This window comes from Lissotriton helveticus, chromosome 3_1 (assembly GCF_964261635.1).
Source record: "Lissotriton helveticus chromosome 3_1, aLisHel1.1, whole genome shotgun sequence".
NCBI classification, from domain to species: domain Eukaryota; kingdom Metazoa; phylum Chordata; class Amphibia; order Caudata; family Salamandridae; genus Lissotriton; species Lissotriton helveticus.
The window spans coordinates 1917627673-1917642054 of record NC_136061.1 but is presented as its reverse complement, the minus strand read 5'-3'; the positions used below and the strand labels follow the sequence as shown (position 1 = coordinate 1917642054).

General features: G+C 43.8%; 1 protein-coding gene across 1 annotated transcript in view; it reads right to left on the bottom strand.

The window, feature by feature from the left end:
- Positions 1–8735: 8735 nt before the first annotated feature.
- The window catches only part of TMEM86A (transmembrane protein 86A), a 65639-nt gene continuing 59992 nt past the window's right edge, over positions 8736–14382 (bottom strand). Inside the window, exon 3 of the mRNA XM_078682924.1 lies at positions 8736–10033. Within this exon, the coding sequence (XP_078539050.1) occupies positions 9606–10033 (428 nt within the window). The 3' untranslated portion in view covers positions 8736–9605. The remainder of the gene's footprint in view (positions 10034–14382) is intronic.

Sequence of the window (14382 nt, the reverse complement as noted above, 5' to 3'; positions counted from 1 at the left end):
GATGACCAAAGGAAGCAAAGTAACCAAACAAACGGAACCAGCACGAATACAGGCATAGAGCAACCCATCATCGGGGCAAAAACAGCCTCAGACCCTGCTCAACGAAATCAGTTTTCGGACATAACCCCGGGAAAAGATACTGTCAGCACAGCTATAATTGCAATCGACTAAAATGAGCTAATACTTATGTACCCAAGGGATACCCAGGAATATGACCATCTCTCTTCCACGGCACAAACCTCCTCCACAGGGAAAATACCACAATCAGAGAACGAAGAATCCACAGAGGAATCAGAATCAGATTCAGACATCTATGAAACAGGAGTCTCCATCTCCAGCGATACAAGTGGGTTAAGCGAAATAAGCGATGGCCAAAAACCCGATGTAACTACTCTGGAGGTGTCTGACCATACAGGCATTAAAGAATTAAGTGAACCCGGACAAGACACAACTCCAAAGAAAAGGTTGGAATAAAAGAGAACAAGGCACAAAATATCACACAAACCAACATACGATGAAACCACTGATCCGGGGAGCAATACGGAGCAAGTAAAAGAAAGAACTAATCATATACGTAAAAGTTCAACCCCAAAACCAACAGGAGAACCCAAATGTAATCAGCACACCAAAGGGGGTACCGAAGGGGGAGCCCAAAATCTACATGGAGATAGTGGCAGCTCGGGAAAGCCTACAGAGCCATCATTGAGCGAAGTACTCAACTCCATTAAGAATTTCCACACAGATGTAAAAATGGATAGTCAGAAGAACCATGCAGCTATACAAAAACTACAAGGCGCTATCCAAAAACTGGGCAACACCTGCTCAGAGATCGCAGACCGAATGGTCTTGGTTGAAGCACGCACAGAAAATCCCGAGTCTGATGTCACTAATCTCTAAACCGAGGGAAAAGAGCAGGCTGGTATCATAAAAGATCTAATGTTAAAAGTCGAAGACCTAGAGAATAGAGGCAGAAGAAATAACCTGCGTTTTCTCAGAATCCCCGAAGGCGCAGAGGGCAACGACCCAAAGGGCTTCATATCCAACCTCTTAAAATCAGCCCTCCCCGAACTTCAATCCTGGGAAATAGACAGGGAAATTCAACACGCTCATCGCTTCCCCTTAACGCTCCCCAAACACACTTATAAGACAAATCAGTACCCAAGGGCTATATTGGTTCATTTCGGGAACTTTCTCCTACGAGAGGCTATCTATGACATTGCCAGGCCGACAAACAAACGAGAATACAAAGGATTCACGTTTTTTGCACGTCCAGATTTCGCTCCTGCTACGGTGGAACGTAGGTGGAGAATGCGGCAACTCTTCACTCCATTCGAGCAAATTGGAACGACTGTGTTCCTACAAAACCCAGCGCGCCTAAGAATAATCTACACGGGAACAACCAAAAACTTCACAAGCGAAATCCAGGCGGAAGCCTACTTAAAAGAAATCTCAGAGACAGCGAAGCGAACCACGGGAAAACAGTAACAAATATTCAAATGTAACAGAGGGAATCGTAGACCAAGCGGAATACATCGCCAACCATTCAAAGGACTATGGGGCCTAATCAGAAAAGGCGGAAGGCTAAGTAGAAAGGTATAGAGAAAAATTCATTTTCACATATGACCCCACCTCTTCATCCTTTTCACTTCACTTATATCTACTCAAGGTCAGGCCACCGACCACTCGGACGCCCACACCTGGGTGCCCTCTGAACCAGGACACCTCAATTGATGGTGGGGGGAGGGGGGTAGGGGGTTCTCAGGGCTGGCTGGGGCGGGAGGAGGGGGGTGGAGGGGTGGGCGGATCATCCGGCACACAGGAAACAAAAAAACAAATTATAAGCAAGAGTAACACTATAGCCACGCTACAACAGGTACAGCACAAAAGTAGGGGAAAAATAAAAAAATATTCATGGCCAAACTAAAAATATTCTCCATCAACATCTGTGGATTAAATGACCTACGAAAAAGACAAAATGTTGCAATAGGTCTCAGGTCAATAAGGGCTAGCATCATCTGTCTTCAAGAGACTCATGTGGAGGGGTCGCAACATCATATCTTGCAAACGTTAGGGTATAAATTGATCACTGCTACAACACAAGCAACTAAGACACGCGGGGTGGCTATCTTGGCAACACACGGAGGACTCCAGTTTACTCGATCCGCAGCCGATAAATTCGGGAGATGGGCGATCGCGGAATGTAATTACGGGTCTGGAAAGAGACTATCTATCTGCTCCATTTATGGATGCGTCACAGATGATCCAGATCTGTTAGAGTCTGTTACTAACGAACTAACGCACTGGCCACTCTCAATAGTTATGTGTGGGGATTTTAATTTAAGTTTACCCTCAGACGGGTCCTCACGACCCAACTTTCAATATCAGGGCAGGAGACCTAAGGTCTTTAGAGCATTTTAGGCGCTCTGTAGTACACATGGGTTAACCGATCGTTGGCAATATAAGTATCTCCAAAAATCAGGGTTTACGTTCTTCTCCCGTCCTCATATGACATTTTCTAGATTAGACTACATACTGGTCTCCCACACCATTATAACCAAGTGTCATATAGACAGGTTACCCAGAGTCCTATCAGACCACAATCCATTATTCTTAAACATCGAAATCGACAAAATCCAACAAGATCAAAATAGCTGGATATTTCAAAGGGCTATATTATTAAATGAGAAATATTGTCAACTTATGGAGAAGTGGATACCAGAATTTCTGGAAGACAACTTGGGTAGCGCACCTTTAGAAGTGGTATGGGACACACTTAAAGCCGGAATCAGGGGCAAAACACTCCGATATTCTATCAGAAATAATCAAGAAGCAAAACAAAAAATAACAGAATTGCATGGGAAACTGGCAGAAGCAGAGGAAGGCTTATCAGAACAGTTGAAGGGGGTTTAAATACAGAAATTGCATTACAAAAGGTGGTTATTGCAAGAAATAGAATAACGGAAATATTCGCGGAAAAAGCAATCTGTAAAGCCACAATGTATAAAGAGATGGCATATGACCTAAGTGAGCAAATCGGGCATCATTTGGCTATTCGCACCAGACAACAAAACACCACAAATACAATCAAAGAGATCAAAGATCATAATAATTCTCTTAGACAAGACCCAGAAGAAATCAGATCAGAATTCCAGACATACTACCAAAATCTATATAAAGAGACTAATAAGGATCAAGAACTAATCATAGAATACCTAGATCAAGCTACAATGACTCAACTCCCACAAATAGACCAAGATAATCTAGCGGCAATACCTCAATAGATCGAAATCTTATTATCTATAAACAGTTTAGCCCAGGGGAAAAGAGCAGGAATCGATGGTATACCCGCTGAATTTTATGTCAAATTTCACAAATCACTCAAAAGAATTCTAACGGAGCTAATGATTCAAGTATTCCTAGGGGGGGGGACCACCAAAATCATGGGCTCGGGCCAAAATCGTGGTCTTTCCAAAGAAAAACAAGGACTCAACTGAATTGGGATCCGATCACATTAATTAATTATGACTCTAAAATCTACGCTACATTTTTAGCCACCCATTTAGCTTCAATCATCCACAAGATCATCTCAGTTCGACAACACGGATTGGTCCCTGGCAGATCCACGACAGATCATGTACAAAGGGTAATTACACTCTTTGACATGGCAGAAGTTGCAGGAGACCCTATGGCGCTTATACTCTTGGACGCCGAAAAAGCTTTTGATAGGGTCTCCTGGCAATACCTATGGACAGCCATGTCAAACAGTGGAATCGGCGATCAATTTATAAACGCCATTCGTAGTTTATACCATAACCCAGAAGCCGTTGTTATGATAAATGGCGGAATATCGGGCAAGATTGATGTGACTAGAGGGACGAGGCAGGGTTGTCCTTGCTCTCCCCTATGGTTTGCGATATTTATCGACCCATTTATTCGCAAACTTGAGACCAATCTAAGAATATCACCTATTCAAACTCAAAATGGAACCACCAAAACCCTGGCATATGCCGATGACATCGCGATCACCACAAGTAATCCCAGTGTAGCCGTCAAAATGATGGAAGAAGAGGCCAGGCGTTTTGGAGAAATTTCCGGGTACAAATTAAATCAAGGCAAAACCCAGATAATTATTAATCAAAACACAAACTACAGAGATGAAAGGATAGTTGGGAATGCTATATATCTGGGTGTTAACATCACCTCCAATCTAGATCAACTAGTCAAAATCAATATGGACCCACTTTTAAAACAAACTACGAAAAATCTCAGCAAATTACATAATTTACATCTCGCCCTAATAGGTAGAGGTAATGTTATCAAAATTATTTTTTCCCCGAAATTTTTATACTTTTTTAGAACCATCTGTCTAAATTTCGACCAGCAAATATTCAAGGAAATAGATAACATATTCTCTCGATTTATTTGGGGATATAAAAGATTGCGCAGAGCCTACAGATATATCTCGCTTCCAAGAGATAGAGGCGGCCTCGCTGTCCCTAACCTCAAGATTTACTGGTGGGCTACACTTTTGAAATATTGTAAGGTCTTATTGACCCCAAATAGACATCCGATACAAGAAGGGGGTTCCAACTCCACAAGAACTCATCCTCGGATCTGAAGCAGGCGAACATCTGTGGCGACTGACCTATGACAATCACTTTTAAAAAGTTTTTTTAAAACACTAGCAGGCATTTACAACGCCTGGAAATACATACGTAAACTCCTCGGAATCGGAAGGTATTCCCATTACATGACCCTCTGTCGAAATAACAACCTACCAGAGATATTCTCAGACATATATATGAAAAGATGGGCCAAAACAGGGATCACCCAATGTGGTGCCTTCTTCTCACCAGCAAGCTTTAAATCATTCGAAGAATTGAAGAATGAGTTTGGGCTAGAACACAGAGATTTCTTCAAATATCTGCAAATTAGAGACTTTTTAATGAAAAAGAGGGGTGGAAACGCAGAGTTTCATAAAATCCAGACAATCGAGGTAGTCACCCGTAATAACACAGCCAAATAGGGGAAATCTATAATAACCTAATTTCTTCACTGCCGGACGATATGGATAAACACATCCTCAAATGGCAAAATAAATTAGATACAAAAGAGGATGCAGTCCAACGGGCGTTCCAGCTATCGCAAACACTTCTAATGTCATCCAAACTACAAGCACAATATTATAAAACCTATTTTCAACTATATTACACACCATACCAAATAGCTAAATGGAGTACAGGCAAAGGTACCCAGTGTCCAAGATGTGCATCATATGAAGCCGATATAATACATATATTTGCCACATGCGACACACTAGGCCTCATCAGACGCGAAATCTCTAAATTTTTGTCCGGAATCTAGAACACAAGAATCAAAATATCAATAGCCGAAATAATGCTAGGAGTTGACGGAGATCTCAGGCCAAAGGAAATACAGAGATTCATTTTTATCTCCATGGCTGTTTTCAGAATATGTTTAGCATCTAGCTGGTTGGATCCAAATCCTCCAACCTTTCAACAGTGGCAGGCAAGACTCTTAGCCACATATAGCTTAGAAATAGCTATATATAGGAGGAAGGGGGTAAAAAGGAAAATAAAAGGTCTCAAAATCTGGGATCCCCTCATACAGTGGATGCAACACCTTGAATCGTAAAGTGTAAAGTGTAATGTCTAATCTTCTGAAACTAATGTGACTACATTATGAGCTAATATGTCGGTGATATCTGACTGTGTATTAATGAGATGTACTCCTTTCTTCTTTTTTTTCCTTTTTTTTCCTATTTTTTTACATTCTCCAGTTTTCTTCTTCTTTTCTTTTTTTCTCTTTCAAATAACCTGTCAAATGTGACCGGATGGGGGGTGGGGATGGGGATGGGAACGCGGGGGAAGGAAGGTCTGTGTAAAAAACCTCAATTAAGAATAGATTAAAAAAGATTTTTAAAAAAAAGAAAAAATTAGATTGGTGTAGGGGTTATGCAATACCTGAGGGCAGCCTGCACCTTCTCCAAGTCAGAAGGGCGGCAGAAGCTCCTCGTGGCAGTACAACACTAGGGTATCCAATGGGAGCCTAGAACTTTTAGATACCTGAGTGTTAGAGTCTATCACTCCGACATGGATACTCAAGAGGGTAAACTGGGAGGTGCTCTGTGAACCTTGGGAGGAAATGTTGAGTTCTGGTAGACGGTAGGGTTGATCATTATTCCTGTTGCTCTTTACTACTGATCGAATTTACTGGTGTGAATCTCACACAGCTGGTTTTGGTCCTTGAACACTTTGCTACAGGATAGTCAGCGCAACTTGATCTCCCTACATAAACTGCAGCAACTGGCATGAGAGGAAGGACTAGGGGTCCTGACTATACTATTTTGCAGCACAGCTGCAGTGGCTGGCCAGATGGCTTGTGGGTTCCTACCTTGCTGAAGTGGGGGCTTACGGAGATGAGCATAGAGACGGTGCACTGCCTGCCCTGATGCTGGGAGTGATTCTACAGCCAGTGCAGAAACCAAAACTATTAAAAATATAGCCCTCCGATTCTGGAAGGGTGCACTTAAACGGTGGGGGGAATCACAAGCTTTACAGGCTGGCTCTGGCTTTGGTAGGGCTCTACATATCTAGGGTAGTCTTATTCACATCCAGACTAATGCAGGAGTGGACAATGGCTGTTCTGATGATACTAGGGAATTGCTATGCAGAGGAAAGTTTTCACAACCTAGACCGTCTGACCAGAGAAAGCAACCTACCGTGCACCCGGTTCGTGGTCTATGGAGCACTAATACAGGCTGTACGACATGTGATCGAGAACATTAACTCGGAACCCGCTACACATGACCAACTGCAGGTCATGCAGGCATCTCGGGTGGTTTTCACCTAATCTCTTGTCTGTACAAAACAATGATGGCCATGCCTCTAGACGGCCCACTGCACTTATGTGCCCGATTGAAGACCATTATTGGACGGCAGTTCCAAGGATAGAAATGGGAAAAGACCCTAGCACACACGTACACCCTATCATGGAGCACTGTTTCAAATTCTCACAATTTAATTATTTACACACCAAATCTCACCCCACACAAACTGAACATTATGATGGGTGCCTAGCTGCTCTCGATGTGCGGAAGATGATGCAGACTTAACATATATGGCATGGCACCACTCAGAAATCACTAGCTTTCGGACAGGGCTAACAGTAAAGCCCGAGAGAATGTAACAAAGACAAGCACTTCACACAGTGGAGATGCGCCTACTGGACCATTACAGCAGAAGCCATTTTAACAAGTCGAGCAACAGGATTCTAGATCTGGCCTGGGCTTAGCGCCTAGGGATATTGTGCAACATTGGAAGTCCCCAGGTGACCCGCTTCATAGTCTATAGAAAAAAAGAGTTTGAAAACTGGCCAATGGCTTAGGAGGCTGCTTTGAGCTGTGAGGAGTACAGGGGTATCTGAAGAAAGGCTCTGGTGGAGCAATGTTTGGAGGAATTTAACAGCTTCACAGAAGCGGACTTACCAGCCCAATAGCATCCCACAGGTGGACATCGGAACAAGTCTTGCTGTCCCAGCTTCTGGGGATCCTACAATAGCAACTCACATCAAACCCCATCCCTTACCCCACATCCATGGCTTACACTCACATATTCAGCAATGAGTTGGCTGGCCACCTATCACCGTTGCTTTGCCCAACTTTCAAGTACATATATGGCCCTCACCTAAGCCTAAGACGGGAATTGTTTGTTTAGAATTGTTAAGACACACAGGCTTTCGGATGGTACCTTGGGCCGCATGCTTACACTTCCACAATTAAGACTAAATTATAGCGATGGAAATGGTATGTGCACTAAGTGATTATATGTTACTGCGGGGACCACTCTAAGACTTACAATTTTTTATTTGCTAAAAACTAAATCAATAAAAATATATCTTTTTTTTAGGCTGGAAACTGATATTTACTCCAATGAAACCTGCACGGTCCAGCTAGGGATTCTGAAAATGCTTATATGTTTCATAGGAATGTTGTTTATTTTGGAAGATTTGGTACAGTGACTGTTTTTGTGAGCTATATTGGAACTATGTATCAATGCCCAATTTGAATGAATGAAGGAACCTGTGTGAATGTGGCAGTTGGTCAAGGAACATGATTAGGAGCACCAAATATTGAGTGATTCGTACAAGCAATGCTCGGACAATGAACCGGACTAGGGCAGCCAGGATTCAGCAACCATTTAGGTAGTTTCCAGCATATCTAGAATCCAATAAGTATGCAAGTAGTGCTACTTGAGATAGCTTGCACGAATTAGACATATGCCTAGTGGGAATTGGATACACCACATCACAAACATAAATACAGTCTGCGATCTAATCACCATTCATACTGAGTGATTTGCCATCCGTGCAAGTGTTTGCTTAATCTGAATTACGCCCGAGTAATGTAAAGCTCGCTAACAAAATTCCCTGTATCATAAACTACTCTTGCCAAGTATACTTAAATAATTTCCATATAATAGCTAGAAAATTTAAGTGGTTGACTGAATTACATTTAATCCCATTGGTATTGGTACTGAGAAACCTCCTAGGCATCAACACTAGATGTAGGAAACTGCAAAAAGTACCTATGAATAAAGTACAGTACGCCTGAACTCAGGTTCTGAAGGTCTCAGTGCTGTGGTTCTAGATACACAATGGATTATAGCAGCACAGAGAACATTGAAGACCACGAGGGAAAGAAGGATACTCGTATATTCTAAATTGCCTCACACGTTTTATCAGCACATAAGATCAAAATTTTTTAGTTTTTCAAGTTTTTACTGGCCGTGCAATATTTTATTAGCCTAAGGCTAGTGGGCAAGACAGTAATTCTTTAAATGAAACCATGCAAATGTATTTCTAAGTGTGAGCAAAACCTCCCTTAGTGTACATACAGGGACAAACCCAGAGCTTCATTACTCTCTGTCCCTTTCTCTTAAACGAAAACTCACACATGATTTCTAACTCAACAATAATCAGAAAAAATCTGATAAAAATGAAGTGTTGTTCATATTTTCTACAAAAAAGAACAGATGTAGAAAAAATGGCCCTGAGATCAAGACCTACAACGTTTGGCACACACTTTGACCACCAGTGATGGTCAGAACGAATGCCTTCTCCTGGACAGCCTTTTTTTGACTGTGGTCTTGTAAATTAAGGAATATTTTGCTTGTGAAATGTGAAATGTTGCCATTGTTGGTGAGTCAAGTGCTATATAGACTCTACCTCAGGCCGGACCATAGTCTGCACATTATGAGTTCATTTAAAATACAGCCTTCTCTGACACCCAGCACCAACTTCAGTGTAACAAATACAATGTAATATTTAAGAAAATTCCAAAAGTTCTGAAGAAGGCAAAATGTACAGATGCATTCAGGCAGATAACTATTGTATGTACAGACCGAGTGCTCGTCTTTTTACCACAAACACTGATATAAACAGTGTTTAAAAGCAATCCGGTAGGAAAAGTGGTGCTTCAAAGAAGCAATGTGTCCATGACAATGCACTGAAGCAACGAGAGTTATCCACCCGGGTCGAGCATCCGTACTCATGTCCAATACTATAAAATCCCCAAAACCGTCGGCCTATTTGAGCTTTTTGAATTCATCTTCATCCCTGCTCTCAATCGCAGACAGCGCGATGAGCATCTGGGCTGCATAATACGTGACCATGATGATGACACGGGAACGGGGCACCGGGAAGCAAAACTTGTTCACCGCGATGGTGAGATCGGAAACTATAAACAGCACAGCGCCGATGCAGGCGGAGAGCTTGGTCCAGGTCCAAAGGTCATTGCAGAGCTGAATGCCGGCCACGGCACGCCAGCCCATGAAGGCAATCAATGCAGTGTACACACCAACGAGGTAGGTGAAGGGACCGGAGAGGTAGGAGTACAAGAAAATGTAGAGGAATCCTGAGATGAGGCCCATCACTACACCGGCTTTTAGATCCAGAGGCTCCATGCCAAACGCTGCCGAGTACAGGATATGCGCAATAGCAAACATTAGCAAGCCTGGAAAAGAAGAAATCGGATATTAATTCAAATAAATGCAGAGGCTGACAGGTACAATTATTTTATTTTGCAATATGTTGGTTTTCAGAGATGCGGGAAGGAATTTATCTCGTCGGAAATTGAAAATGTTATATTTATTTGTATCTTCAAGTCAATTAATGAGTTCAAGAAATATTATCGCTTTGGCGCCATCAAATGACTGGTATTTCCTATTTAATATGAAACTAAGCTGTTAAAAAAAATCATACATTTGATTGTATTGACAAGTATTTTTAGCATTATTTTCTCCTCTGAGCTCAGATTTGCACTACGACAGCCTTCTAATCGGTGTTTCTTTATGATTTTACTTTACGTCCATTATTTTGGGCTTGATTCACATACAAAATTAGACATCTGCCTCAGTACCTTCTACCCTGGCACTCAGAAACTCTCATGGACCACATTCCCTCCCTCCCCCATCTCCAAATTAAAAAAAAAAATAGCCAGCTCGGCTAAATGCTAAGCTAATGTGAAAAATGACATTCCCAAATACTCATAACAAGGTCATGCCGACTGAGTATATAGGGATGAGTATTAAAAAGCTGGATGGCACAACGTTCGCTATGGATATATTTCCGTTTAACAGAAAACAATGTGAGGAGACGTGTTATTTTGGCAACACTTAAAGGACCTAACGGGTATAATTGAGAGGTCGACCTAGACTGTAGCGGGAATCTAGTTTCCAATAATGTGTGCGGTGTTAGGTTCCCGACACGCCCGAAATTCTCGAGCTCACACAACATGCCAACTTTCGGTTAAAGGGACTTTCCAGAATACACTTGAGTTTTTAGGTCTCGTCCTTTACCATTCCGAAGGAATGGGAAATGGCCGAGAATTCAAGTGCTCAAACTGATTGTCAAACCACCGCTTTTTTTCGTGGCGTTTTCTTCGAGTGCACGTACAGGCACGCGCTTTTGGCCCATACACTTTCATGGCCATCTGTTCCTCAATGTCCCTCCCACCCTTCGTCAGGCTAATGGCCCTCCCCCCTCCCCCAGCACAGAGCGCGCATCGCGGCCGCACAGCACATCAAAGGGCTTCTCCCAGCGTGTGCTGTGCGGCTTCTCCTCCCCATATTATGTGGCCGGCCGTACTTGTGTTTCCCGGCCGCTTCCCGGCCACTCTTGTATTTAATTAGCAGCAGCAGCATTTCTCCTGCGCCAGGCCACATCAAAGGCTCTGTGCCACTTTCACCCACACAGCAACACTTACAGACACGCAACGCCACTCAAACCCACGCAAGCCCACTATCATCCACGCAACGCCACTCACACACGCAACGCCACTCACACACGCAACGCCACTCACACATGCAACGCCACTCACACACGCAACGCCACTCACACACGCAACGCCACTCACACAACGCCACTCACACACGCAACGCCACTCACACACGCAACGCCACTCACACACGCAACGCCACTCTCACACACGCAACGCCACTCAGCCACGCAACGCCACTCAGCCACGCAACGCCACTCAGCCACGCAACGCCACTCAGCCACGCAACGCCACTCACACACGCAACGCCACTCAGCCACGCAACGCCACTCACACACGCAACACCACTCAGCCATGCAACGCCACTCACACACGCAACGCCACTCACACACGCAACGCCACTCAGCCACGCAACGCCACTCAGCCACACAACGCCACTCACACACACAACGCCACTCACACACGCAACGCCACTCACACGCAACGCCACTCACACACGCAACGCCACTCACACATTGTGGGTGCAGATTGTGGGTGCAGATTGTGGGTGCAGATTCAGAGTGCAGATTGTGGGTGCAGATTGTGGGTGCAGATTGTGAGTGCAGATTCAGAGTGCAGATTCAGAGTGCAGATTGTGGGTGCAGATTGTGGGTGCAGATTGTGGGTGCAGATTGTGGGTGCAGATTGTGGGTGCAGATTGTGGGTGCAGATTCAGAGTGCAGATTGTGGGTGCAGATTGTGGGTGCAGATTGTGGGTGCAGATTCAGAGTGCAGATTCAGAGTGCAGATTGTGGGTGCAGATTGTGGGTGCAGATTGTGGGTGCAGATTCAGAGTGCAGATTCAGAGTGCAGATTCAGAGTGCAGATTGTGGGTGCAGATTCAGAGTGCAGATTCAGAGTGCAGATTGTGGGTGCAGATTGTGGGTGCAGATTCAGGGTGCAGATTCAGGGTGCAGATTCAGGGTGCAGATTGTGGGTGCAGATTGTGGGTGCAGATTCAGAGTGCAGATTCAGGGTGCAGATTCAGGGTGCAGATTCAGGGTGCAGATTGTGGGTGCAGATTGTGGGTGCAGATTGTGGGTGCAGATTCAGAGTGCAGATTCAGAGTGCAGATTGTGGGTGCAGATTGTGGGTGCAGATTGTGGGTGCAGATTGGTGGTGCAGATTCAGAGTGCAGATTGTGGGTGCAGATTGTGGGTGCAGATTCAGAGTGCAGATTCAGAGTGCAGATTCAGAGTGCAGATTGTGGGTGCAGATTCAGAGTGCAGATTGTGGGTGCAGATTGTGGGTGCAGATTGTGGGTGCAGATTGTGGGTGCAGATTCAGAGTGCAGATTCAGAGTGCAGATTGTGGGTGCAGATTCAGAGTGCAGATTCAGAGAAAACTCAGCAGCACCACCACCATTGCAATGCAATAGGTCTCGTTTTAACGCAAATTTAAGCTATAGGCATTGTAAATGACAAAGCCTTTTATTTATGTTCCAAAAACCAGAACGCAAAAATAAAGGGCATTATCATTTACAATGCTAATAGTTCAGACTCGCGTTATTGCGAGACCTATTGCATTTCCAATGCTTGTTTTTTTTTGTCTGTTCGATTCCCATGATATTTACCATACACAACACACGTATGGGGCAAAAAAAGACGACAATCCGGCATGGTTATCGTTTGTAGAAAAAAAGATCTAAAGGCATAAATACAAAATGTGCCAAACGTTAAAAGGATTTTCCCATTCCAGAAAGCAGCCGTCCACCTGCCACCCTATGCTTGGTTGTTCAACCGGAGGATTTCAGAGGATTACTTTCGAAGCCAACACATCAGTCTCTCGTATGAAATCGGATGTGATCACTTAGTAACGGAGGAGAAAACATTGCGTAAACCTAAAGCCGCATCACTTGCATAGGACGCGTGCATTACATATTAAAACTAAAAGCACTAATGGGGGAAGTTTCCTCTTCCAACAACATACTGTGTCAGCGTGAAATAAAATTCGAAGGAAAAATGTCTCATTGAGAAGGTGACACGCAGCTCCAGGCCTATACTGCCACCCAGAGGCTAATGTGAATCCAGCAAAAATCTATCTGTCTATATGCATACACTGAAATGGAATACTTAAAGAAATATATCTGTAAGCAAAAATAAGGGGCAACATACTACTAACGAAAATGTAAACTGTTATTTAAGAGAGCTTCAACCGCGAGTACTGTTATCAAAGAATGTCTATATTGAGATTTCGTACAGTATAGTAGACAGTGGCATGGTTCAACCAACACTGATGCATAAATATGTTAACAGACGAGGGACCCCTTACAGGAAACGATACTATATTCAACAACCCCAGGGGACCGACATCTTCTCCCATGAAACTGTTGATGGGAGCACCCGTGTGGAAGCACATTTAATTTCTCTAGTTCTGTGACCTTTTCATGTCCCCACAGTTCTCCCCCATACAGAGACCTGCCTAATGCTTGCAAATTAAACATCTGGATGGCTGGATATGCAGGTCAAACGCTGGAATCCTTAAAACCCCTCAAAAAGCCCCCTGCACAGTATTCAAACTTAAACTTGCTCTTGCGGATCTGAGCAGACCAGTCAAAATTCTCCATACGACCCAAATACTCAAAGGTGCGGACACTCTCAAGGGGAGCACAGTGCAGGGACGGATTTGGATGGGATTAAAAACCATGTACTTGTTTTTTTGCAGATTGACCTCAAGCCCTCTCTGCTTGCAGAAGACACCAAACTAGCCCAGGCGCTTTGGATACACTTGGGGCTTTGGATACCAGTAAAGTGTTGTCAGTGAACAGGAGGGCTGGGACCCTTCATAGCTGTTAGGCTCAGGGTGGCATGATTGCCCTTCTTTAATTGGGCTACCAGATCATTAATATATAATAAGAACAAGGTTGGGGCAAGAGCGTTAGCCCTGTCTTACCCCCCTGTGACTGGTATTGATGTTGTCAGCTCCCCATGCCACTATGGTCCAGTGGTAGATGAAACACATATATCACAGAGCAGGCCATTTTGTGCATGCTGGCCATTATAAAACTAAACATATACCACCCTAACGTGACTGTCACCACGACCCCA